Genomic DNA, 26,600 nt, shown 5'->3' on the forward strand with positions numbered 1-26,600 from the left:
ATTAAAATTGAGTTAATATCTTCTTTTTATCAGAAATTACATACATTATTAATTTGTTTTGAACATAATTTACTAATGTATATTTAATATCCGTTTTTCAAATTGTTTAATTTTATGCCTTTGCACAAAAATTAATATTTTTAACGATGATGTTGATGTGAAAGAAAGCAAAATTGAAACTAATTTGCACTTGAAAAAATAGTGAAACATGAAAATACAAAAAATAAATTGTCAAACAATTCATAGTGATAGCTGTGTCAAAGTGCTTTCAAATAAATGTTGAAATTCATAATTTTGATGCTCGCATTCAGCTCAATAAACCACAATAACTTCAAAAAATGAATACAGAAGATGGAAAAGTGCAAGAATATGCACAAACACAGAAACAGGGAGAGATTATTTTGCTCCAACAAACATGAAAGAAAAACTTGAATGGATGAGCAATGTTAAAATAATCCAGAACAAATGAAACAAAAAAAATAATAACAACATCAAATGAAACTTCTCAGAAAAAAGGAATGGCTTTATTAGAACAAATCAATCAATACTCCGAAACGAAAAATCGAAAAAAGAAAGAGCAAAAATTTGCAAAAAACATAAAGCTCTTTTGAAAAATGATGTTCAAAAAGAATAACAAGAAGAAAGAGAAGAAGAAGACGACGAAAGGAAATCTATTCATTTTCACAATCTTTTTTATTTTGAGCAAATCGGTTGGAAGATTCTTGGCTTTATTTTTGGTTTTCTTGTGATTTTGTGCTCTTGACTTTTTTCCAATAGAAATCACAACAAATAAACAGATGCTCTGCTGCCACTCTCAACTCTCTGCCATCTCCATTAGCAACTGAATCACCTCAGCCAACGAGGGTCTTTCATTTGGCTCATCTGCCCACATCCTCTCCATCAGCTCAACCATTTCTTCTCCTTCGATTCCTTCTGTCAGCGGTCGCACCCCATCCCTCATCATCTCCTGTGCTTCTTCTGCACCACACTCGCTCAACGGCACTTCTCCTGTTGTCATCTCATGCAGAATCAGCCCAAGTGAAAACACAACTGCCTGCTCAATCCCATCCTCTTCCTCTTCGTTCCTTTCATTCCCCAGCTCTGGTGCCTGCCATCGCTTCATTTCCTCTTTCTGCCTCTCATCCTCCAATTCCTCTCCCAAGACAAATACTTCATTTCCATTTCCATTTCCTTCCTCAACAAAGATTGAATACGGGCACAATTGCTTCCCCATCATTTCCACCCTTTCGTCTCCCGCTGAAATCAAATGCTCAAATAGCTCTGCCACTACCAATACCACTTCCCTCCCATCAACAACTTCCATCGCCCTTGTTCCCAGTGTGAAATCCCCTTCAACAGAATGAATTGTCGAGTACAATGTTTTCAGGTTCTTTTTCTCCTTCTCTCGAAATGGCTTCTTTGCTGATATCACATTGAATGAATGAGATTGCGACATCCCAGAAACAGACACATCCTCAGAAAATGGCAATGGCAACTCCAAATCTGGCAGATCATTCTCATTCAACTCTTCGTCAGTCATTGACGGAGGCTCTGGCAGATCTTCATCGTTATTAATGAGAAGTGGAATTTGGCTCGTCATCCCCACCAGCAAAGTCGATGGCATCTCGCTCATCTCAAAGCTTCCTCCATTGTTTTCTCCTCTTTTCCTCTCAATTTTTCCCATCAGAACCATGTTTTCGAAGCTCACTTCCTCAATTTTCTTCTCTGCTTTCTTCAGCCTCTTCCGCAGAACACACACAACCCCAACAAGTCCCAACACAAATACCACAAAAACAAATGCACATCCAACCAATGCAATTAAACTCCATTCAATCACACTCTTTTTATCGGTGCTGCTCCCTTTGTCACTCGCATTTATTTCTCTTTTACTGTCACCTTCGTCTGTTTTGTTGATGTCTTCGTCTGTTGTCGGTGGTTGTGCTTCGTTGATCACAAATTCATTCGTTTGCGCAATCGAATTGTTGTGCTCATCTCGAAACTGAAGAAGAACAGCAACTTTGCATTCATTTTCCAATTTGCCTTTTGCAGAGCTGTCAATCAGACATTCCAATGTGTTTTCGTCAATGCTCTTCAGATCTTTCATTGCCAAATCTTCAATCGTTGATATTTCTCCTTCAATCCGATGAACCCTCAAAACAGGCGAACAAGGCAGCAAAAGCACACCAATGAATTTCAATTCGATGTCTTTGTTTTCGTTCTCTGATTTTTCAACAGACTTAATCGAAGGAACAAAGAAAGAAGAGGAAACTTCTGTTATGATTCCTCTGAAAGTGCCATCTTTGTCCAGCACCCAAAATGAGGAGTTGTCCTTCATTCCGTCTCCTCCATTCACGCTCTTCACATTCAACGTGCTTCCATCTGAACACAAAATGTTGCGCCGAAGAGAAGGATAGCCTGAAATAGATGGATTGTTGTTCTGAAACATCCCCATTTCAATCGTTACAGTCGAGTTAGACAGAGAAATGGCTCCTTGAGAGAAGTTCTCAAATGAAGTATCTCTTATATTCACTGTGCTTTCCACAAAGTTGACTGATGAGCTGTTCCATTCACATACAAAATCAGTTTCTTCGCCAATTTCATCATTTTCATTCACTTTTGAATGAACATCCTGTCTGTTTTTATTTTTCTTTTCGGAAATCCCACAAAACGAGCTCTTTTCTATTGCAACACTTCCACACGAGGTCAAATCCAAATAGCTTCCTCTTTCGCGCTGCCCGCTGATGTTGCTAAATACACACGAGTCAATCAGAATGCGGCTGTTCCAACTGGCTGCCTTCACAGCTGATCCTTCCGAATGCTTCAGCTGAACATCCCTCACTTCACACAGAACCAACTCAAACTGCGTTTCGCCACTTTCATCGGCTGCCTTGTAAAGATTAGAATCAAACTCAAAATTATCCGATTCTTCATTGAAAAGAGAAGAAAGAGGAGGAGAAGGAGAAGGAGGCAGAAGAGCAAACAAGCTTCCTTCTTCCACAGTCACTTGGCTGATAGAAACTTCTCTCAGCACAAAAGACGCTGCCATTTCGGCGGCAAATACAGATGAATGTGAAGAAGCAGAAATAAAACTGCTTCTGTCGACTTCCACTTTGCATCCGCTTTCTACAGACAGAATACCACAGCACTCGAAAATATGCTCAATGTGAATGCCTCCCAGCACAGCCACGCTGCCACCAGACACAGAAATGAGAGAGTTCGCAGATGACTCAAATGAATTGTGAAAAGAAGAAGAAGAAGAAACCGAATCAGTTGGCGAAATAAAAGAAACAGAGCAGTCTTCTATTCTCAATCCGCTGGCTGTCAGAGACGATGACTCGCACTTGATGAAATGTGCCGACTGCGAGGCATCGCCCGACACAACAAATAAAGATAGCTCTTTGAAGCTGATACCAAACAACACCACAGCAGCTCCTGAGCAGGCCTCAATGAATGAGTGGCCTGCTTCTGGCTCAAATAAAGACAAAGCAAAAGAAGACTGTTCAGATTGCTTTGCTCCAAATGCTGCTGCTGATGGCTGTTGTCTTGATGCCTGCAGGCGGATGGCCGAGAACGAAACATTGCTCAAACACAAACAATGACTCTTAACATAAATGACGGTGTTTGCCAACTGCGCTGGCTCTTCTGACGTGATTGTGCAGTCGCCCAGTGTCAGATTTCCGCTCCTCACCCCAAAGACAGAGCGATGCGCCGAAGCGAAGCTGGGGCCGAAGACGATGTCCATCCCCAAAATGCTGCACTCCTCAGACGAAGACACAACACAATCCGCACTTCCATCGGTCTGAGCGATTTCGCAGTTGAACTCAAAAATGGCTGGGATGCCTCCGACTGTCTGCACTGTCGCTGATGAAATGGCTGTCTCTGCTGAAACAGCTGCCTTCTTCACCACCAGCACATTCTGGTACGGCTCGTTGTTCAGATGCCGCACAGCCTCGCTGAGTGTCTCACACGGATCTGATCTTTTCCCACAGTCCTTCTCGTTCTTCCCTTTCTCTCCTGACACAAATACCCGCTCTGACTTGTAGAACACAATAAATGGCACCAAATCAATTGGCTCCTCGTTTTCTTTATCCATCCCGAAGATAGCATTATTTCTGTCAAAGGCCAACTCGCTGAAGTCCATCACAAACAGCGCCTCGTTGATCTGCTCAGCAATCGATCGGCAGACAATGAAAAGATCCTTCCCCACACTCGCTCTGTTCAAAGAAAACCTTGCCAGCCGAAATTTGATTGGCAGAGCCTTCGCTTTCTCCGAAGACGGAGCATCTGAATTGTCAGGATCGTCCAGACAATTCAATGCAATTGCGCCTCCTCTGCCTTCACTCGTTGAGCACGCACATGTCACAAAAGACGACAGATTCGCCAGCACACTGCCTTCATTTGCCCTGCTGTCAGCCAACCCACCTGCCTTCTCCTTCATCCACACACAAAACGCTCCTCCCAGAAGAGACTCGCTGTTGCAGTCGCTGAATGTCGAGTTGTCCATCGTCAGCTCCACAGACAGCGCGCTCTCATAAGAAATGATCGATGCCTTCACATTTGTGCTGCGGATGAGATGCCACTGAAGATTCTCCAATCTGATTTCGCTTGCTATCATTTCTTTGTCATTCCCTGATAAACTCGATTCCTCATTTCCCTTCTCTTCTGCATCTCCCACAGAAATAAACGATCCATCTGCAAAATTCAGAACATCAACAGAAAATGCGCTTGCCACAAAATGTGCAGCTGGCGCGGCAAGTCGGATGGCTGATATTGCAAAGGAGAGCTCAGCCATTTTGGACTCTTCAATCGAAAGTGTCCCAGACGAAACATGGAAAAGCACAAACGCAATGCCTTCTTCTGCTGTCAGCATCGCAAAGGAGCATTTGTTAAGTGTGGCTGTTCCTGTCTCAGAGAAAAGAAGTTCCTTTTGAGGTGTTTCGAAAGACGAAGGCAGGCAGAAGTTGATGGAGGTGAATGTGAGCATAAGCTTGTTTGTGAGCACAGCCTCAGAAGGCTCAGAAAGAGATTGAATAGCTTTTCCTAGATTGACTGTGCATTCATCTGACGAAGGCTCATCAGAAGAAGAAGAATAACCAGGAGAAGAAGGAACAGATGGGCTTATTGAGCTGTTTGAAAGATCCCACTCGTCTGAAATGGCAGCACTTGTGTTGATTTTGATTTCTCTGAATTGAATTCCTTCTCTGAAATGCCTCATCCCTTCCCAAAACGACAGACAAGGCTCCTTTTCTGACCCGCACCCATGGATGTCTCTTCCACTCGACGACACAACAACAGAAGTGTCTGTGTGCTCAAACAGCAGCTTGTCCAAAGATATGCCTTCTGTAAAGTTCACTTCGTCTGCCCCAAAGAAAGCTGTTGTGTTCTTCCATTCAGTCCAATCAAACATCAACCTTTCAATGACAACAGAGGCATTCAAATCGGAGCTCAATATGAACACGTTTCTGCCAACAAATGCTTCATTCTCAGAGAACACCAAATCAGACAAAGAAAATCCGTCGATCGAGTTGCAGCAGCTCAAATACAAAAACCCTCCTTTTCCTTCAAAAGTCGAGCAAGTGCAATGACTAACAGAACCTAACTGCTCAGAATTTTCTCCCTTCACACAGAAGCTTCCTTCTGTTCCAAGTTCAATTTTCATTCCTCCACCTTCCTCACTCAACGCAGATGTCAAATCATCCAAAGAGCAGTTCACAATCGACAGATGCGTCTCAAGCTGAACAGACCCAAACGAAGGCTGCTCGTCATACTCGCTCACATGGAGAGATTTGAATTCACAGTTCTTGAAGCTTATTTCAGATGGCTGAGATTCTTGATTGGTTGAAGAGGAATAATCATTTTTTGCTTCTGGCGTTGAAGGAATCAGACTGAAAAGTGAGCAAGTTGAAAATGATAAATGTGTAAAGCTAACTCCCTCGAATGAAGCTTGGGCTGTTTGTGAAATCACAAAAGGCGTAACAGAAAATGAGGCACAATCAGCATGGCATTGAGAAAGCTGCACAACTCCTCCAAAAACGCTGATCAAATGCACACAACTCGCTCTATCTTGCGATTCTGAAGAAGTGAGAATGAAAGAGCACGATGAAAATTGGATGTTTCCTGTTTCTGTCAAGGAGGAAAACAACGAAGCACCTTCGGGTGTCTCAATAGCAAAAACAGATGGAATATAAAAATCGATCAAAGAAAACGAAAGAGCGGCTGTGGATGAAACAACGCTCCCAAATGCAAACTGAACATTGGTGCTGATGTTAATCCCGCAGTTTTCACTGCCAAATGACACAACATTGACTGAGTTGAGTGAAATGTCATTTTCGATTGAGCCATTCGATTTCACAGTGATCACTCGAAGTGGCACATCTGCACTGCTCTCTGCAAGTCGTTTGACTGAATAGTCAAGCGATTGGCACGGAACATATCTGCTCCCACAAAACACCTCGTTCTGCCCTGCTGGCGCCTCAACCAGAACAGATGCACTCACAAAGCCTTCCACAAAAATCATCAGATCAACCGCCTCGTTGAAATACCTCCTGTCAAACCCAACCAGTGCATTCGTTTTGTCCTCAAATTGCATCGCAAATGCAAACAACTCAGAATTCACACCATTTCTCAAGTCATTCGCCACAATAAACATGTCTCTTCCCTGGTGTGCCTTGTTTCCTCCAACACTTATCTCTGCAAATGAATATCTGTCATCGTTGTCTGTTGCACATGTCAAATAGATTCCTCCTCCACATCCTTCAGAACTGCTGCAGATGCTGTTTGTCACTCCCACATTCTTCATTTTCAGCTGTCCATCTGCTCCTTTCAGCTCAAAAGACATCGCTCCTCCCTTTTTGCATCCTTCTGAGCCGAGTGTCTGGAAAGTGCATCCAACAACTTCAACTTCGTAGCTGTTCTGAAGAGAAAATATCGAAGAACACGGATTCGATACTCCATTGTTGATGCTGCTGAATGAAGAAGCGTTCAACAGAAGAACAGCTGTTGATGAATCTTCTCCTTCCTTTTCTTTTTCTCTTTCATTTTTTGGTTTTTCCACTTCCAACATTTCTATGAAAGATTTCTGTTCCAAATTGACTGATGAGAAATGGCATTCTTCAAACCACAAAACTCCACTTGAGCTGAATGCAAAAGCAGAGCAGCTGAATGCCATCTCCTCCACCCACACATCACACAGAGACACTTTCCCTTTCATTGCAGCAACCAACTTGAACTTCACAGATTCATCTGTCTGCTTTTGGAATGTGCATTTCGTCAGACTCAGTCCACTCCCTCCAAAATCTGCTGCATCGTCGCATTCACTCGCAAACAGCACATTCTCATTGATCGAAGCAGAATTCCCATCCAAAAAGGACGAAGGAATCGAAATAAGAACATCTTCTATTGTGGCACTGCGAGAATTGACAAGCACACCTTTTTGTGAATTGTTCAAAGTGTTCAGTTTGGAATGAATGGAAAGCGTTGAAGAAGGCAAAGGCGAGTCAGAAAGTGAGTCCAAAGCATTTTGCGATGATATTGTCAGCCCAGAAATGTCGTGTTCGTCTTCGATGTCTGTTGAGGAGGTTATGATTATTCGCTTGTTGCTGGCGTCTGTGTCAATATGCTTTATGGATGTCCAAAATGAGAAGCATGGAACATGAGCACCACACCCAACTGAATCCAATCCCTCCGAGCCAACGTTGATTGTGCTTCCCAAATAAGCAAACAGAAACACTGTCAAATCTGTGTTTCCATATTTGGTGTCGTTTCCAACAAAGGCGTTGATATTGCCAGCAAAATCAGAGAAATCAAAGTTGAACTTCGAAGTCTTGATGGACGCATTCAATTCTATGCAAGCGAGGAACATGTTCTCCCCAACTTTTGCTTCGTTCCCAGAAAACGTCAGCTCTTCGAAGTTGAATTCGGCATCACTGCCATCCAAGCAGAGGAATAAGAATCCGCCCTTTCCGCTGGCTGTGTCGCATGCACAGCTGCTGATGCTGCTCTTCTTCAGAGTGAAAGGCGCCTGAGACGAGGCAGACAGGCAAAGTGCTCCTCCTTCGAGGGATCCTTCAGAGAGGCATGCGGAGACAGAGCAGTTCGACAGAACAACACCCGCAGCATGTTCAGGCGACAGAAGCGATGCTTTTCCAGGCAGAACATCCGAAGAAACTGAAGTGACTGAAGAGATCGAGTTGAATGTGCAGTTCAGGAATTTGAATGAATACTCTGAAAAGTCTTCACCAGAAACATTTCCTTCTCCTTCTGTTTGTTCTGTTTGTGCTCTTGTTGAAGCAGAAACAGAAACAGAAGCAGAAGCAGAAGTCGAATGAAGCAGAGAAGCCTCGTTTGAATGTACAACTTTGAAGAGACAATCAGAATGCACACACAAATTCTGAAATGTCGCTGTGTCAAAGGTGAAGTCGACTGAGTCGCTGATTTCCATCAAACCAGAACCAAAATTGACTGCTGAGTTTGAGCCGAAGCAGCAAGAGACAACAGACAGCACACCAGAAGACACTCCAACAAGAGGAAACGAGAAAGAATAAACATCATTTGACTGGGCAAATGAAGAAGATGAATTCAAATAGAAATTGCACGACTCTAATTTTGCTGTTCCACTTTGCGAGGAAATCAGGAGTGTCATGCCATTTGTGAATGAAGTTGGAACATTGAATGAAACATGAGCCATTTTCATTGTTTTTGTGTTTGTGATGGCAGTTTCTGTTGCCTTTGGAATCGACTGAAGAAAATCCACTTTACACTCCTCGCTTTCTTCTGCAGCTGTCAAAATCGAATCAGACAGATCGATTTCTTCTCTAATGAACGAACACTCCTTCACTTTTATCATCAGCATTCCTCCTCCTCCTTCTTCTTCTGTTGCTTCTGGTGATATCTTTTGCTTCAGACAGAAATCGATCGTTTCACACGGATCATCCAAAGCACCACAGCGAAACCAGTTGACACCTGTTTGGCTGGTTGGTGCAGATGGGTTGGAATTGATGGCAAAATTGATAGCAGAAGAAGAGGAAGGAGCAATCCCACACGCAAACACAACTGTGCTTCTGTATCGCATCGCATCCAGCAGATCAGCATTATTCGACAATGTTGCACTTTCTGCGCCAAAGAACGAGTTGTCTGCATCGAATGCACTCGAAAACACATCCACATATTTCGACAAATCGGCTGCCTGCGACAACTTCTCGCACTGAATGAACACATCTCTGCCCACCTCTGCCCGGTTGCCTGAGAAAGTGCACGACTCAAAAAGGAAGTCACTCAAAGTCCCATTCAGAATCAGATAGATGCCTCCTCCTTTGCCTCTGCTGCTGCCTTCATTGCTGCCTTCATTGCGACCTCTGCTGCTTCCAGCGCTCTCTTTGGCAGCACAGCTGCTGATGTTGCAATTGATCATCTTCATCTCTTCTGAGCCACACACATCCCATCGCATCCCTCCTCCTTCAGTCGAACTGGCTCCCACACAATCTGTCAAGTTGCACTGCTCAAACACAACTGAGCCTGTCATCAATGGATTTGTCGAAAAAAGTGCATTTGTGCCTTCGCTTCCTTTGATGTTGGCAAAACTGCACTGAGTGAACGAGGTCTGTGGATTGGCTGTTGAAGATGAAGGTGATGAAGAAGAATCAGAAAAGGAAGGAGAAATTGGCTTAAATGCAAAGACAGCTGAGCTTCGACTGCTGGATGTGACATTCTGAATTCGAAGAGAAGTCAATTGGGAGCTGATTGAACCCTGTGACAGATCAAAGATGGGTGCAGAAATAGCCAAAGGAGCGGAATGGCTGATGGTGCATTGGTTGATAACAAGTTTGGCATCTGCTCTTTGCACAGATGATATCAGAATGAGAGAAGAGGAATAAGAATTAGACGATGGCGATTTATCCCATTGAAAAGCACAATCACTCAATGTTAATACGCCATTTTGCAAAGAAACAAGCGATTGAAGCAGATGTTTAACCTCATCTGTCACTGATGGAGCAATTGAGAATGCAAGGCTATTCAATGATGTTTCTTCCGAAGAGTGGAAAATATAACTGTTTTGACCAGAAACAGAAGATGGGATGCGAAGGTTGGCTTTAACACTGTCAGAAGAAAAGGAAGAAGAAGAAGAGGATGATGATAAAAATGAAGACTTGGCTGCTGACGTAGCTTCAGCTGAAATTGAAACGGAGTTTAACAGATTGCCACTAGAAGTGACTGTTGAAGCACCTGAAATAAAAACAGTTCTTTGTCCATTTGAAAGAGAAGAAGAAGAAGAAGGACTTGCCAATCTGCTGAGTGCATAGTTCACAGTGGAGCATTTGCGACGGATTTCTCCACAGAAAATTCTATCGATGCTGTCTGAGCCAGATGCTGCATACACAGTCATTGCAAAATAACCCTTCAGAAATATCCTCAAATCAATAGGATCACCTTGGAAATAATTGAAATCGTCTCCAAAAATAGACATTTGTTTGCCACTTTCAGATTCTGCTGTTAAAGCCCAGTTTATCGACCCATTCCTAACATATTCTTCAATGTCAAAGCACACAAAATACAAATCGCTTCCAAAAGTTGCCTGATTTGAGCTGAAACTCGTGTTGAACACATAAAAATCTGCTGCTGTTGGTTTTGACTGGCCGTAATTGGCATAAATAGCACCTCCTTTGCTGTTTGCAGGCTTGGATGCGCACAAACTGAAAGAACAGTTGACAATGCTGAGCGAAGAGGCAATATTCGAAATTGAAGAATCACTTGATGATGATGTTAATTTCGCATTGAATGCAAGACACCCACCAGTAGCACAATCTTTAGAAGAAATGTTGTTGAACGAGCAATTTTGAAGAGAAAGTGTCAGATTTGATGAGCTGAGCTGAGTGAAAATAGGAGAATAGCCTAAGATATAAGAAGAATACCATGAAGAAATGTTATCGAACACGCAATCGCTGATCGAAGGATTTTCGCAAGAATAGAAAAAAAAGAAAGAAAATGCAGAATTCGACAACCGGATATTAACAACTGTGAGCCTTGACACAGAAAATTGCCCAGACTCAATCGAAAACAGCGATGAAGACAGCTCTGAGTTTTCTGTCTGGTTGATTTTGATGGAATCAAACTGAGAATTGCTTTGACCAGAATTTGAGGAATAAAAAGAATTTGGTTCACTGGATGAGTGAACTGACGAGGAAAATGAAGAGGCGCTTGTCATTCTCAGTATTCTTGTGTTGCTCGTTGAAAGCAGAAAACACAAGTTCTGAACAATCAATTCGTTTCCGCTTACCACAAAAATAGCATTATTTGCAAATGAGTTTCCAATCGTTGTTTTGCCCATTCCTGTGCCTGCTAATGTCAGCGGCTTTTCAGAAATCGTCAGAGTGGGAGGTGCGTATGTGCCTTCTTCACAGAGCATTGGCATAATATACTTTGTTCTTTGAGCTGAATACGCATATGCGATTGTCTGACATGGAAGGGTTCCCAATCCACATCCCCATTCATCAACCCCAGAAGGCTTAATTTTCCTCTGCTCATTCATTGTGGCAATATAATTAGAATAATCACCTTTTTCATTGATAACAAATCGAGAGCCAGTTGTTGTTGAATATGAATTCGAAAATACAAAGTTCTCAATTTTGTAATATGAATCAGTGTTTGCTAGGTAAATGTCTTGTGGATCATTCACTGCTGTGTTTCCAAAGAAGTAACAACCGGTACAATTGTACCTGTAGATGTGATATATATATATTGCACCGCCCTTATCATCTGAATGGCATTTTTCAAAAACAGAATTGCTGATACTAAGATCAAAATTTTTTGTTATGTAATGTCCATTAAAATATATTGCTCCTCCCTGCATTCCTTGACATTCGATCCATTCTTCATTTTCAAATATTCCATGCTGATTTGCCATTGTTACACGGTCGGTTCTGGATAAGTGGAATTTTGAAGATTTTTCAGTTGATTGTGAATGAGTGCATTGAATAAACCGGTCGAATGATGATCGAAAATCACAAGCTGGGGAACTTGGCGACAGTCCGTGCACAACTGTTCCGTAGTAAACGTCTGCACATCGGAAAAAAGTGTTGTTGAGAAGGACAGACGAGTTAACAGCGGATAAATGGTCTGCCATTTGCAGCTCCTTGATGGACTCTTTTTTTGCTGTGACATTCGAAAAGGCGCATCCCTCAACGGACTCAAAATCTCCGATGCCCCCGCAGGCAAACGAAGAAGATTTCGAGGGGCAAAAAACCAATGAATCAAATGAGGAAAACAAAACTGATGACCTTCCTGCTCCACCAGAAAGCCCCGCCAAACTGCAAACAGAGCGATTCCAAGCTGCCTCGAAGGCAACTGAAAAATTAACGAAAAAGCACTCCCCGCTTGACACGCAAGACGGATGGAAATGGCTCGCAGGCTTCAACGAAGTGACGCGCGTCAAATGCAGCTTTGAGTCCTTGTCCACCGAGAAAACTGCAGAACATCCTCTTTCGTCAAACATTAAGTTCGAGCTCTCCAAGGAACTGTTCGTCAAAAGAACAGCTGGCAAAAACTGCTCTTTTGGCTTGATTGCAGCTTTTTCGTGGTCTAAAGACGCAAGCTGCGCAGCTATAAAATAGAACATTGCACAAGCCAGATGGAATAGCTGCATGGCAGGAACTGGTCTCTCGCTCTTACCCACAAAACTTCAGAAAACTCAAATTATTATTTGATCTTTGAAGAAACATCATTTCTTTGGTGGAAAAAAAAAAGAAAAATTCGTCAAAACAAAATTCAACCAGTTGATTTGTTTGATATTTATAATAGCATTTTATCCATTTTCACACAACAACATCAAGTATTTTCAATGTTTTTTAATTATCTTTTCTATTTTTTCATCTTTTCATTTATTCTCATAGTTAGTGCTTGAAAGACAACATCTCTTCATAATTCCAAGAAAAACTGAGATCGTTGAGAAACGTTACAAAGGAAACATTTTTTATCAGTCATTTTGCTTTCTCCAGCTCAGTTTTGGCAGGATACAATTGTTTGCAGATGTTTTTTGATTGAGAGATTTGTGTGTCAATAGCCGTGTGTTTTTGTTGCGTTGCAAAATCTGGGCTGTGTTGGATTTCTCACTCAAAAAGACAAAAGAACTGATGCTCCAGATGAGTGAGGAAGTTGCAGACAGGAAGGCGAATCGTGCGGATATATTTTTGTTTTTGCATGTGATGCTTTGTGTTGATGGAATATCTCTCTTTTTGAAGAAATGCTTTTCCGCTTGGGAATTTGCGTGAGGCTGAGAGAAGGCAGAAAATAAGAGAAATGGCAGGCCTGGTGGGAGGCATGAGCAAAAAGGAGCTGGGCATGGTTTCGAAGAAAGAAATCTTTGATGAAATCGAGAAAATGGTTGGAGAAAAGAAAATGTTGTTTGAAGAGGTTGCACCGCTGATGAAGCAGATTGGATGTTGGCGGATGCTGAATGATGAAAAGAATCCAAACTTTTATTCTTCTGCACTGTGCAAGCATTTTGAGTTGGCGATTGGGGAAGAGGAGAAGAAGAGAGAAGGGAAGAATGAGAAGTGGCTGAGCGATTTCTGCGAAGTGTTCTTTTCTCTGCATGGGCATCATTATTGCATGGGAGGACTTGGCCTCCACGTGTGTTCGCTGTCTCCCGAAGGTTTCTTCGAACAAGGAGGAGGAGGAGGAGGCAGAGGAACAAAAAGAAGCAAAATATGCGTTTCTGGCTTTGAAGTTCATGAGAATTGATAGTGCGTGCACATTGTTGCCTGTTTGAAGGGATTTGTGTGAATATGATATTTTTCTCTTTTTTCGACAGTGGATGGAAGCAAGGATATGTGTTGAAGAGCTTTCGGGAATCATAAGGCATCACGAGGAGCATGACAACCTCACGGATGTGGCGTATCAGACTGCTTGGGATCTTCTGGTTTTGCAGCTGAAGAGAAAAGAGGTTTGAGTGGATGATGTGATTGAGGGAGAGCCGCATTTTGCGAAAGAGGCAGCGAATGAGCTCAAAATACTGATGGGATGTGTGGATTGGAGAGAAATGGGAAAGTCAAAAGAAAAGGAAAAGGATAAAGAAAGGAAAGAAAAGATGGATGATGATAATATGGAACTATTTTTGGGAGTGTTGATTGTGTTCCAAAGAATGTGTTGGGTTGGTTGGGTGTGATGCGCAGCTGGGCAGAACAACAAAGTGCTGTGAGGAAGATGTGTTTCTCAATTGCATCGAACAGGTTAGGTTTCTGATGAGGTTGGAGAGCGTGTCGGTTGCAGTGCTGGTCGGAGGCGGATCTGTTGATGTTGTTCTGGAAGAATTGAGCCAGCCAACGTTGGAATATCTTGCAACTGAGCATTGCTTGGGTTTTGTTTCGAAGATGTTGAAGAAGCTGAGAGAAAGAACCAATTCGGATGAGGAGAGCACCAGAAGATGGGCATGTGAGAAGCTGGAATGAGAAGTGTGTGAAGAGACGATCATGTGCTTCATGAAATCGTTTTGTTGCAAGTTGAATGGTCCATCAGCTGAGTGCATGGATAATTATGTTTTCTGAAGAAATGAAGATGTCCGTCCTTTTCATGGAAAAAACTCAAAGTTCTTGAATTGTTGTTTTAGTTTTTCGTTTTTCCATGTGATGAGCATAAATAAAAATATTATCTTTATGATGATTATTTTCTTCATTGAAACATGCATTTTATGTTAATAGAATATTGACTGTGCATTTGACTGATCTTTTTCGAAATCAAACTTTCTTTTGAATTTGGATTGAAATATTTTTCTCGATGAGAAAATAAAGATCATATATCGCTTGGCATATGGTTCTTGTTCGCCACTTTGCAAGTTTTTAGATAAATGATAGATCATATGGGGGAAAATACGAACTTTCAAACTTTTTTTTGCACAAAGCACAAAAAAATTGCTTCACTCATAATGTTATTTCGCTTTTTCAGATTTCAGAATAAACTTGATTTTAATATACGTTAACAAGCATCATTGACATGACAACAAAATGTTCTGTGACATTTCACGAATGCAAAAATACGTACCCATTTTATTTGTGTTTTTTGATCTCAAAAAGAAAATGAAAAGTGCATAATTTTTCAAAGAAAATACCTGAAGTCAAATATTTTGTCCCATTTGTTGATTTATTTTTGCTTTTCATGAATTGTATTTCAAGACTCTGCACACATTCTCGTACAAAAAAGGTTTGTTTTATCGAATTAGAAAAATGATAAAGTTTGTTGGATAAAAAGCAAATATTCATCATTCAATGTTCAATTTTTTAACCCAGATATTTAGCATTTACGATTTATCAAAAAGAATAATCCATATCGAAATTATTTATATTGTTCTTTTTATTTGTCACATTTTTTATTATTGATTGTGAGAAATATGGATTTCCCTAAAATTTTTGCGTTCTGTCATTTTTTGACAATTTCATTTATCGAAAAGAGTCACGCCAACGGCACGGAAACAATTTCTTTACTTTCAAAAGTTTTTGTGATATGTCTAAATTTTTTTGAAAAGTTCCTTTTGTTTAATTTTCCAAAAATTAAAAATATCATTTTTCGATCAAATTTCTGTTTTCACTCACCAAATTTTGGTTAATGGTACTTATAAGCCACCTCGCAAATCTTAATAATACAAAGAAATAATTAAAGAGAGCATGTTGTTTTTTAATTTTAAGAAGAATGATATGTGGAAAAATCGTTATATATTTTTTGAACTCCCATTCAGATGCATCAGCTCCATCCCCAGCCCCATCAATTGATGTTTCTGTTTCAAGTTCATTATCTGATTCTGAAGATTCTTCTTCGTGTAGTATTTCAGCTCCAACCTCTTCTTCCTCTTCTTCTGGCCCAAAAGCTTAATCCTCAACAGCTTTGTATTCTTAATCACTATATTTCATTGCATTCGACACAAAAATGGAAAAATCTTCTTTTCGATTTCTGAAAAACAAAAATGAATAGAAAAATTCTTGCATTCTTTTAATTCTCACTCCATGAGAAGGCATGAACTTACGAAGCTCAGCCAACAATGCTTCAATATGATTTGTGCAAGTACCGGTAATTGGATCAGAATAAGTGCAAAATAACATTTCATGAGAAAAAGACAAAAAAAATTTTGAACCTACAAAATGCTCGGAATTATTGACAGTCTTGTGTGTGAATCCATTCTCACTTAAAGAAGAATAAGCTATCCATTGATCAGAGTGAATTTCTGTTCCGGGACGAATATATTTTTTTATTAACGGAAGTAATACTGAAGCAGATCTGATTGCCACAGGATAAACATATGCTTTTCCTCCACGTTCCTGAGCACCGAAAATCCATATTTGCTTCTTAGCACGTCCTAATAAAAAAAAGTTCAATTGATAATTAAGTTTCAAAAGATTAAAATTCAAAACCACTCTTGTGTTTTTAACTTCTCCAAACAGCTTCGTCAATTTCCACAGTGCGACCAGGACCTCCTGCAAGAGTTTGAATACCATCAATCATCATTGCGCATGTTCTCCGGTGAACGCAATATGTGTGATTTTTTTATGAGATCATAAAATCGTTGCATCGTTGATCTTTCATGAGTAATTTTTTTGTTATTAAATATTTTCATTAAAAAAAATATATTTGAAAATCTGAAGAGAGATCGTTGAAAAACTTGAAAACATGCTATCGATCGATGATATTTTTAAAAAATATTTGTTGTTTAAAAAAATGTTGTGGTATGTTTGATAATTCAATTATCTTTTTTCCATGAAAGTTTATAGACCGGATAAGAAAAGGGATAATGAACATTTTCTGAAGGATAGTAGTTATTTCTTTACGCGGTAACAAGGTCAGTGACGATTGGGAATTGATGATGGAATTTGACAAGATGATTTTTGTAAAAAGCATCTTTGAAGGAAATTTATTTTCAATATAACATATGAAAAAATTAATGTATGCATTTTTCTTTAGTTCTCATTTTTAACGAGGATGTTTCCATCTGTGGATTTCTCAGAGCTCAAGAATCCGATAAAATATATAAATGGCCATTTGTTTGTTTTTCTGAGGAGAACATCAGAAGAGGCTGGATGACGAGAGACAACCATCAGATGGGAATTGCATATTTTTTTGTATTCAATTGGTGCAGGGGAAGAAAATGAATAAAATTGAAAAGCATTTGGATGAAAGCGAAAAGGAATGAAAACAATTGGGCAGCATTTGGAAAGAAAATAATTCGAGATATTTTTTTCTGAAAAAAATTGTAGACAACATCTAAAGCAGGACATTAATGTTTGAATAAAGGATTATGGGAAAAGGAGCGTTGGGAAACAATCGAAAAGGAGATTGACAGCATTAGTGATTGGGCAATCCTCTGCATTTGTGATTGGATGGTTAGGTGCGTTCTTTTGAGGAATTTTTTAAATCAATGCAAAACTAACTATTTTAATATCTTTCTTATAACTTTTGTTTCTCACAGACAACAGCCTTTTTTTATCGAGTGTCATTCGCAGGGACAATCCATTTCAAGCGACATTTTACGAATTATGTGGTTTCTTCTCAGTCTTCTCCTTCTTCTCATTCTTCGCTATCTTCGCAATAGTCTGCTTCACATGCATTGAATGTTGGGAGTCAGCCTCATTTTGAACATCAAAGCAGCAGTGCTTCTGTTCCAATGCAACAAGAAGAAAACAGACAAATTCCTCTATCATCATCTTCTTCCTCATCTTCCTCATCTTGTTCTTCTTCTTCTCTCAAAAATGCATATTGTTCTATTATGCACATAAAAAAAATCCACATGTTTTCAAGATTAGTGAAATGTTTGTTCATTTCAAGAAATTCTTTAAAAGAAAACGTGGGCAATAAGTTAAAGATGATTTAAATGAAACAAGAAGAAAAAGAAAAAGGTTTCGAAGAAGAAGACAACGCGGATGACGATTTGGGCTGCGAAATCGAAGGATCGATCACACACAATGCACACTCAAAGGATAGCAGCATGTTGTTGATCGTTAACTCTTTCTCGCTCGGGACCTGCTTGTGCTGTGCTGAAGAAGAAACAGCAGCAGAAGATAAAGGCAAGTCATCGCCTCCTTCGTCCTCCCTCTGCCACGCAATCTCCTCGTGGAACTGCACCACACCTTTCCCGTATCGGAGCAGCATCCCAAAGCAGTTCGCCACTTCAACCTCATTCCTCCTCAGCTACAGCCCCACAAACTCCACCAGCAGCCGCACAATCCAGAACAGCGCACACCACCTTCTTTCTTCTCCACCTCCGACTATACAGCCTCCACACGCAGCTTCAGCCCTGCACCTCCCGACACTTCCGATAGCACCCGCACGCAGTCGTACAGCTCCGGCTTCAGCAGATCCAAGTGCAGGCTCACAGTCTTCGCAGCTGCTCAATTCTCAGACGCTGTCAGAGGCGCCTGCCGGTAGGACAAATCGCACACCTTCAGCAGCCGCGGGAATCGCGCGAAGATGTTGTTGGGCTGGCAGGACATCAGTGCCTATGCGAGAGATGGTTCGCCACAACCAGATAGCCGGTACGCATCCCGGAAGATCCGCAGCGACAGCGCCTTTGGAGCCTGCGGATAGCACACACAGAAGAGATTCCAGTTTTCCAAACACAATTCCTCTGAAAGCTGCCTCTGATGGTAAAAATGAAGAAGTCCATGCATTTCCAGAACATTTGACATCATACAGTACCTTCATCTCCTCCTTCAGCTTCGCTGCCTCTGCACGGCAGTTGTTTGGCAGAAACCGCCGAAACACAGATGCATCTGCCTCTCCCTTCTCCGACTTCATCCTCTCAAATTCACAAAAAAATATCTTGATCTTCTTCTCAGAAGCCCTTTCAAACAACGTGTTGGAGCACTTCCGGAACATTTGGAACGATTCGATCAGGAAGTTTTCGCTCTCTTCCGTCGGCTGCTGATACAGAACACACTTCAAGCAGTAATGTGTCACAATGCATGAAGAACAACAGTTCATCTTTAGTGAACAATTCATGAACAAACTTTCCAAACATCCGTTCCTCCGCAAAATCCTTCAGGAACAGCTAAACACAGTGAATCATCGCCTTCTGCACAGCTTCACTCTTCTTCTGATTCTCAATCATCTCCTTGAACAACGCCTTCTGCTTTCTTGTTATCTGTGCGTGCACTTTCAGCAGCTTTATCAGTATCTTCGTTTCCTTCTTTATCTGGTTCGTCTTCTGCTTCTCAGTTGTATCCACTCATCCTCCATCACCATCGCAAACGTTTTCTGCTCCACCGCTGCTTGCTTCTCCCACAACACTCACTCCGCTTCCCACTTTCATATCAACCCGCTTCCAGCTCGGGTTTGTGTCGAACATCACAGCGCTGCAATCTCCTATGCTCGCTGAAAACTTCTCCTTAAATTTTTCGAACAGATGCGACTGAAGTATCAACGAAATCAAAAACAGAACCATCACTTCTTGCACAGAGAAACCAACGAAGAAGATATGAAAAGCTTAACCCCCATCCACAAGTTTCCGCTAACCATCCACACTCACAACTCCGTCCTGTTGCATCTTGCGTTTCTTTTCATTCGAAATCCACTCAACACTCAGCTCAACCTTCTCATTGTCGTAACAGGCTGACATGCGTCTCCTTCACCTCTTCATTGCACTTCTCGCTCAGCTGAAGAATCTTCCAATCACTTATCTTGATGAGATTGCCATTCTCCTGTTCTCCTCCATTAACCATTTGTCAGCTTCAATAGCCGCTTGTCATTTCAAAAATATTTCGTCCACATGTTGAACTCCATAAACTTCTTATCCTTCTCCTGTTTCACCACTTAATGTTTTTTTTTCTCTTCTTATCCTCCTCCTCACTCTTATCCTTCTTCTTCCCCTTCTTCTGCTTCTATTGCTTCTTCTCACTCCTCTAGAACAACCAGCACAATCGCTTCCATCACATGAACGACATCCTCCATCTTCAACATTTCCGCCTCCAGCGCCATCTCCCAAACTTTTCCAGCACTTTGTTCACTGCAGCCACTGGCCGCATCACTTCCTCTTTCATCTTATTCGTCACCACAACGCTCCTCGACTTCATTGATTGCAAAACCAGCCACGCCGTCTCCAACGGAAGCAGCTATGGACTAAAAAGATTTGTAGATCGATGGGAACGCATCCACACTTGCACAACAAACACATTCTTGCTTTCCGACTTTATCAACGGCAATTCATCAATTGAAGAAAGCGGAGCAACCAGCACAATAGAAAGCATCACAGAAAGCACCACATCAGAAGTGCACACAACGGCCACAAACAGCACAGCCCGCCGCGCAACAATATAACCCAGCAATTTCTGCAGCAGCATCTGCTTGTTACGTGCATACACGCCAGCCGCCTTAGGCACCAAAATCCGCAGTCGAATCTCGATTTCATTCATAGCTGCTGCCGACATCTATGATGCCACCGCAGCCGAGACACCCGATGGATAAATCGCAGGTGCTGATGAAGATACGGATGATTTATTACCCCTGTTGCATCCTTCTCTTTTCTTCTCAACATCAAGATTGAAGAGCCAAAATAGAGTAATGCTCCAGTTGAAGAAGAAAAAGAGGATAGAGAAAATTATAAAGGCGCAGAGTGAAGCGAAGACTTCAGTGAAGGATCAACCTCTGGAAGATTTTTCAGTTCCCCCCAAACGTCTATCCGTAGTTCTTCCAATAACAGGAACAACGCATTCGCATCAGGATCAGAAATGTTAATCATCCGCCAATTTTCCTGTTTTTGTGTGATAAGAACTTTTTAACAATAAATACTCCTTGCAATGTCTAAAAGTGAAAAGAAAAAGATAAGAAAAAAGCAAAAGAGAAAATTTCCTCCACAAAAGATGTGATTCGTCATTTGATTCAAAAAATGATTAATATCATTTTGAAATATTGATTTCAGGTCTTTTAATGTTGATATTGCAGATAATATTAGATTTTTTTAAAACATAAGTAATCAATTAATTTGTTTTAATTCTTGAATATAATTTTTATTTCATGAGTATTATTACGTTTGAATTCTCGTTATCATTAACTTTCAAAAAATAACACAAGACATACGACTTTTCACCTTTTCGTTTTTTCAATTCATTGAAATAATGAAATGTTTATGAAAGTTCAAAAAATCAAAATGTCTTTTCAAATGGATGAAACAAAAAAGGCAAAAATTTATGGAAATAAGTGTTTGCAACAAATAACAACAAATAGTTTATTTTTTAAATCAAATATGAAAAGTGAATTCAAAAATTTTGTGAAATAGATCTTTTTGAAACTTTATATTCGATGATATATGAAATAAATACAAATGTGGAATTCACAAAAATAAATGATGGGAACGGAATGATCAACATTTAATGTTCATTTTTTAAGGGATAAAACTAAAATCTTGCAGCTTCTCACAGAAAAATACCCATTTGTTATTATTATAAATATTCCTATTAAAATAATTTGTTTTTTTCACCAATTCAATCTGTCACATTTGAAGTGTCGAATTTAATGATCCCATAAAAAATCACCCATATATATAAGACACACAATGTCCTTCGCGCTAAGAAAGAGACGATGTTTGCTTTATAAAGTTCTATAAGAGACTTCTTTTCGGCATTTGCGGAATCTGAAGAACCATTTTCCTTCGCTTCCTCTAATCAAAATCTTTAATGAACGACAAGTTGCTATTGGGCATCTTCTGACAGTGTTAATCACATTTTTGTGAAGCCATTGCATGGTTTCTCCATTATCTCAAAAAATCTTCAATAAGTTATGATTTTCCTCCATTAAATGATAAAATGCTTGACATTCGTTAATGTTTTTGGTATAATAGATATACTCATCAATATTAAAACAAACAATTTTGTGCACCTATTTTTGGATCTCGAATGGGTTGATCAAAATTTTTTTTCAATAAAATCTGATTTTTCCACTAATTAACGATTGAATAATCTTTTCAAATGTGCTATAAACATATGATCTAAAGTTTATCTTTAATTTGGCAAGGTGGCGTATAAGTACCATATGCTCAAATTTTGCTGTCTTTGAAACAAATCCTTGACAACGTTATAATATCAGTTTTGGTGTGGTTTCGTGAGTGAAAACAGAAATTTGATCGAAATATGATATTTTTATTTTTTGGAAAATTAAACAAAAGGAACTTTTCAAAATAATTTAGACATATGGGATGATATTTTTTGCTTTATGAATTTTGTTCCATCCTGAATATTCGAACCTATTTCTCATTTTTTTTTTTAGTTTTTCCGTATTTTTTTGACATGGAAATGAAAGACTTATAATGATAAAGCTGGAGAAAAAGTTTGGAACAAATCGTTGTTTTTTTCATAAAAGCAAGAATTTTGTCCCATATCTCAAAAAAAAAAAAATTATATTCATTGTCGATTAATAAAATAAAAATTAATTTTCAGAACACTATGAGTTTATTATCAAAGATATTCGTCTTTTGCCAAATAACAAATATTTTTTATATTAATCAGGAAATATTAATCGGAACAAGGCACGAAGAAATAATTCAATCAAATAAAAAAATGAAAAAATTGTCAAAGAAAATTTTCGTTTATTTGCTTGATGGATTAAAATAACCATCATTATTGAAAAAGAAACTGCAAATGAAATAATTATTTGTAAGAAAATTAACTGCAATTTGATAAAAGAATAAAAAATTGTTTGCTTGAAATAGAGAATTTCAACATTAATGACAAACAAACAATTATCAATGTATTGAAGAATGATTGCAAATTAATGGAAGGAAAACAGGATGTATGAGACAAGATGAAAATAAATCAAAGGAAATTTATGTGAATTGATTTGAAGGTAAAATAAAGAGAACAATAAAAGAGATATTATGCAAGGAAAGGAAAACGAGAGGAGAGAACAGACTGAAGATAAGCATGAAGTGTTCGCTTGATGGATGTAACATCAAAATTTCGAATTATATCAAAATATCAAAAAAAAAATGTTCAAAGCTCTCCTTTTCGGATGAGCTCGACCCATTCGCGGTTGTAAAGCTCAAACTTGCGCTGCCTTATGATTTCTCCTAGTTTCGGAGCAAATTCCTGAAAAAATATCAAAAAGATGAAAAGAAAGAAAGAAATTAATAATTGAATAAAAAATGAAATAAAAAATAAAAAAGATAAATACAATTGAATGCTTTTTATATAAAAAAATTAAAAATACACACTGAAATGAGATCGAGAGAAAGATCAGCCACTTTCCTCAGCTGCTCGTCCTGATGATCGTAAATTACGTGCAGATCATATCCAATCAGCGACCCTGCATGTTCCATCACCTGATTGCGTGTGCTTTCAGAAAGAAGGAAGTTGTAGAAAATTGTGATGCAGCACGAGAAGAGATCAGGATCATAGTAGTTGTCTGAAGCAAATGCCAATTATGCCATTTAATAACAGTCATTTTCATTGAAAAAGAAAGAAAAAGAATGAAAAAAAAAAAAGAAAAGAAAAAAATAAAAATGAAGATAAATATTAACAATTCAGTAATTCAAACTTTGAAGCACAGCCATCAGCAGCGAAACCCAGTTTGTAGAAGCGAATATGGGCATCATATCTGGCAATGCAGACAGCCCCCCAATCAGCCTCACAATCTCCATGATCATGCTGTTCTCTTCTTCCTCTTCCTCAACGTCTTCATGGTCAAACGAGCTGTCATAGCCAGACTCCATGCTCTCTTTCATTTGCTCCTCCTTTATCCTTTTCCGCTCCATCTGCTTGTCCATCTCGCCTGCCATCATTTGCGCCAAAAGCGGCAGCAAATCACACGACATGGCACACTTGGCCAGATCGACATAAGCTGGATCCACTGTAGATATAATAGACAGCACATCAGGCAATATCGAGTGATGGTTCGCATCCTCTTCTCCATCAACGCTTCTTCTTCTGCCTTTTCTCAGCTTGTCGTGGGCTCGCTGTCTTGCCTCTCTTTCTGCCTCGCCTTTTGTCAGATCAATGAGCGGGGGCAAAAGACGGTTGAACTGCGAAACATACTCTGCGTGATGCGAAGCCAAGTTGCGTAGCAGCCGAAAGAGAAGCGGATTCAGCGAGACAATCGCAGCCTCCATCAAACGGAGCAGACCTCGGCCGCCCGAAGCAGCAGCGATTTTAATAGCAGAAGGAAGTGTCTGCGAAAGTGTGAGAAGCAGAGCAATCACATCAGACATGAATGCCTTGTCGACTGTCGCGTACGGCGATGCAGAAAGAGGCGAAGGTGAGGCAGAAGATGAAGCAAGAGGAGAAGAAGCAGCAGCGTTGTTTGTAACAAACGAAACAAGTGCCGGAACGAGAGTCGTATGACTTGTCAAAACCTCTTCTGAATTGTTCACTTGGAGAAGATTAAAGATGATATGCAAGCACTGAAGTACCCCAACACCCGACCTTCCCAAGTCTCTCAGCTCAGCAGTCGGTATGCCATCGCCCATGTCGTCCAAATCATCAACGTCCCCTCCTTCATCCGCTGGACTGGCAGCGCCTTTCTTCTTCTTCTTCTTCTTCTTTGCGCTGGTGCTTCTGCTTCTCCTCTCTCCGCCTCCAGCGGCGTTGATGATCCACACGATTGTCTGCAGCAGCTGCAGCCGGCGGAGCATCTGAGTGCGATGGCGCGGGTTGAACGAGAGATTCAGAAGGAGGCGAAGTGTGGCGTCGAGGATGGTGATGTCTGAATGCACAGATGGCAGCACTTCCTCAGAAAGAGCAGAAGAAGGGGATGTGGTGGCTGATGTTGCTGAGAGAGAAGATGATTGTGATTCTGGTGTGGCAGAAGAAGACGAGGAAGACGAGGAAGACGATTGCGAAGTGGATGATATGGATAGTCTGGAGGAGGTTGGGCGGGGTGCTCCGACAATCTTTGCCAGTGCTGCTGCTCCAGCTGCGTTGTTCAGTCCGCACCCATCCAGAACAACCATCTGAAGTTTCTCAATCACAGACCCGCGAGACATCAGAGCATCCTGCGTGACAGGATCTGCAGAGACAGAAAGCTTCTTCAGAAAGACAAGAGCCAAGTTCACCAGATCGCCGAAGTCGAAGTCGAGCATCGGCAGCAGCTGCCCAACCAGCCCGCGCTCCACCATGTTGCACTCTTCCTCTTCGACCTCGGCCACATTCAGCAGAAAGTGGAAGGACGAGTAAAACAGCATCTTCTGCTGCTCCAGTTGCTGCGCCAGCTGATCCTCCATCTTGCGGATGGCTTCTTCGCTCTGGAAAATCTCCATTCGCGATGGCTGAGTCTCAGACTGCTGCATTGCTGCAAGTGCTTCTTTTCTTTTCTTGATTCGTATTCTGAGCTGTCGATTCTTCTCCAATTCTTCAGCCACAACTGCTTGTACAAGTTCGGGTATTTTGTTGTAGATCAATCCTTTTAAGAAATTTGTATAGTGAGAAATACAGAAAAAGATGAGTACAATATTCAGTGCAAGATTTGATGATCTTGATTGCTTTTCACCCAAAAGCCGTTGAATAGCATTCATCAGTCCAATATTTCTTACAAGTTTCCCTAAGTTCTCTTGATCTTGTGCAAGTTCAAGAATTCGCGATGCTCCTTTTGTTTGTTCGTCTGGATTTTCATCGTAGAGGAGTTCAATATAAACTTGCAGTTCATCCATTCGAGCTGCTTGAGTTTTTGGAATTTGACGAAGCTGCTTTTTCATTGCGCCGTTCATTAAAGAGTCTCTTCTTTTTTTATCAACAGTTAAATCTAATTTATATGGAAAGAGTTATGAAATAGTTATAGTTTTCAAAACTTAATTTCGAAAAATCGCCAAACTCGCGCTCTTTCCTGGAGAAAATTTGAGTTTAATTAATTGTCGGAGCCTTTCTTCAATTAATGGATATTTTTGTCTTGGGATCAACCCTTGAGCTTGCTGAAACACCATTTGAGCAGTTTTGGGAATATTCATAAACTCGCTCAAAGCTGTCAAGACAATCCTATTTTTGGATAAAACAATAACCATTTAAATCTAATCATTAATGCATGAAAAAAAGTTTCATCACTTTTTTGAATGAGGTTTCTTTTCCGAATGAACAACTTTTCCTTCAAAATCTAACAGTTGGACAGTAATGATTGACTGGATAACAAGAGCACTATTATCCGTGTCAACATCAATATCAGAAAATTCTACAATTCTTCTGATATTTTGAGCAGATTTGAAGGCATCAATGCTCATACTGGCGAAGTTTTTTTAACTGACTTGATCAAATTTTAAAATGAATATATATGTGGATCGAAAGCAAACAAAAAAACAAAAATCCCTAAAAAACTATCAAGAATGAGAACTCTGCATTTCTTCTCTTTTGGACAAGTTAAGAAATATTTTTGGATTTTCCATAATTAATTAGCTTTGTCTTGAGTTCAATTGAAAAAAACTAATTTCAAAGATGCGGTCTTCACATAATGTTTGCGAAATAAAACCAATATATTATACGAATGACAAAGCTCTTTGCCAGCGCATGGATGATATCGTAAAAACATTTGAAAGAGTAAAAATCAAAGAAGACGAGTGGAATAATCGTTTAAATGCAATTCAAACCATGCATGGACTTGTACTTGGGGGGTGCGCGCAACAAAAAGTGTTTATTCAATATCTTCAAGGTCCACTTCAT

At 40.2% G+C, this 26,600-nt stretch overlaps 5 protein-coding genes across 5 annotated transcripts; 2 read left to right on the forward strand and 3 right to left on the reverse strand.

The window, feature by feature from the left end:
* Positions 1-685: 685 nt before the first annotated feature.
* MONOS_524 (uncharacterized protein) lies at positions 686-12,610 on the reverse strand (the record flags this gene model as incomplete). The annotated part of the gene is made up of 1 exon (XM_067875370.1): positions 686-12,610. The coding sequence occupies one exon, from the start codon at positions 12,608-12,610 to the stop codon at positions 815-817; it is 11,796 nt and encodes a 3,931-aa protein (XP_067735582.1). The 3' UTR covers positions 686-814.
* A 680-nt stretch (positions 12,611-13,290) lies between these two features.
* On the forward strand, positions 13,291-14,441 carry MONOS_523 (uncharacterized protein; the record flags this gene model as incomplete). The annotated part of the gene is made up of 3 exons (XM_067875359.1): positions 13,291-13,623; positions 13,805-13,936; positions 14,223-14,441. The coding sequence occupies 3 exons, from the start codon at positions 13,291-13,293 to the stop codon at positions 14,439-14,441; spliced, it is 684 nt and encodes a 227-aa protein (XP_067735583.1).
* Positions 14,442-17,845: 3,404 nt separating this feature from the next.
* MONOS_522 (uncharacterized protein) lies at positions 17,846-18,898 on the forward strand (the record flags this gene model as incomplete). The annotated part of the gene is made up of 1 exon (XM_067875348.1): positions 17,846-18,898. The coding sequence occupies one exon, from the start codon at positions 17,846-17,848 to the stop codon at positions 18,896-18,898; it is 1,053 nt and encodes a 350-aa protein (XP_067735584.1).
* Positions 18,899-19,198: 300 nt separating this feature from the next.
* MONOS_521 (uncharacterized protein) lies at positions 19,199-20,396 on the reverse strand (the record flags this gene model as incomplete). Its single annotated transcript, XM_067875337.1, has 2 exons — positions 19,199-19,381; positions 20,127-20,396. The coding sequence occupies 2 exons, from the start codon at positions 20,394-20,396 to the stop codon at positions 19,199-19,201; spliced, it is 453 nt and encodes a 150-aa protein (XP_067735585.1).
* A 2,133-nt stretch (positions 20,397-22,529) lies between these two features.
* Positions 22,530-26,185, reverse strand: MONOS_520 (putative Kinesin-associated protein (KAP)). Its single transcript, XM_067875327.1, has 5 exons — positions 25,992-26,185; positions 25,765-25,925; positions 23,497-25,695; positions 23,174-23,364; positions 22,530-23,048 (listed from the first exon to the last, which is right to left on the reverse strand). The coding sequence occupies exons 1-5, from the start codon at positions 26,162-26,164 to the stop codon at positions 22,953-22,955; spliced, it is 2,820 nt and encodes a 939-aa protein (XP_067735586.1). The 5' UTR covers positions 26,165-26,185; the 3' UTR covers positions 22,530-22,952.
* Positions 26,186-26,600: the final 415 nt, after the last annotated feature.

The sequence above is a fragment of the Monocercomonoides exilis genome, assembly GCF_001643675.1.
Source record: "Monocercomonoides exilis strain PA203 chromosome Unknown scaffold2-2631571, whole genome shotgun sequence".
NCBI lineage: Eukaryota > Preaxostyla > Oxymonadida > Polymastigidae > Monocercomonoides > Monocercomonoides exilis.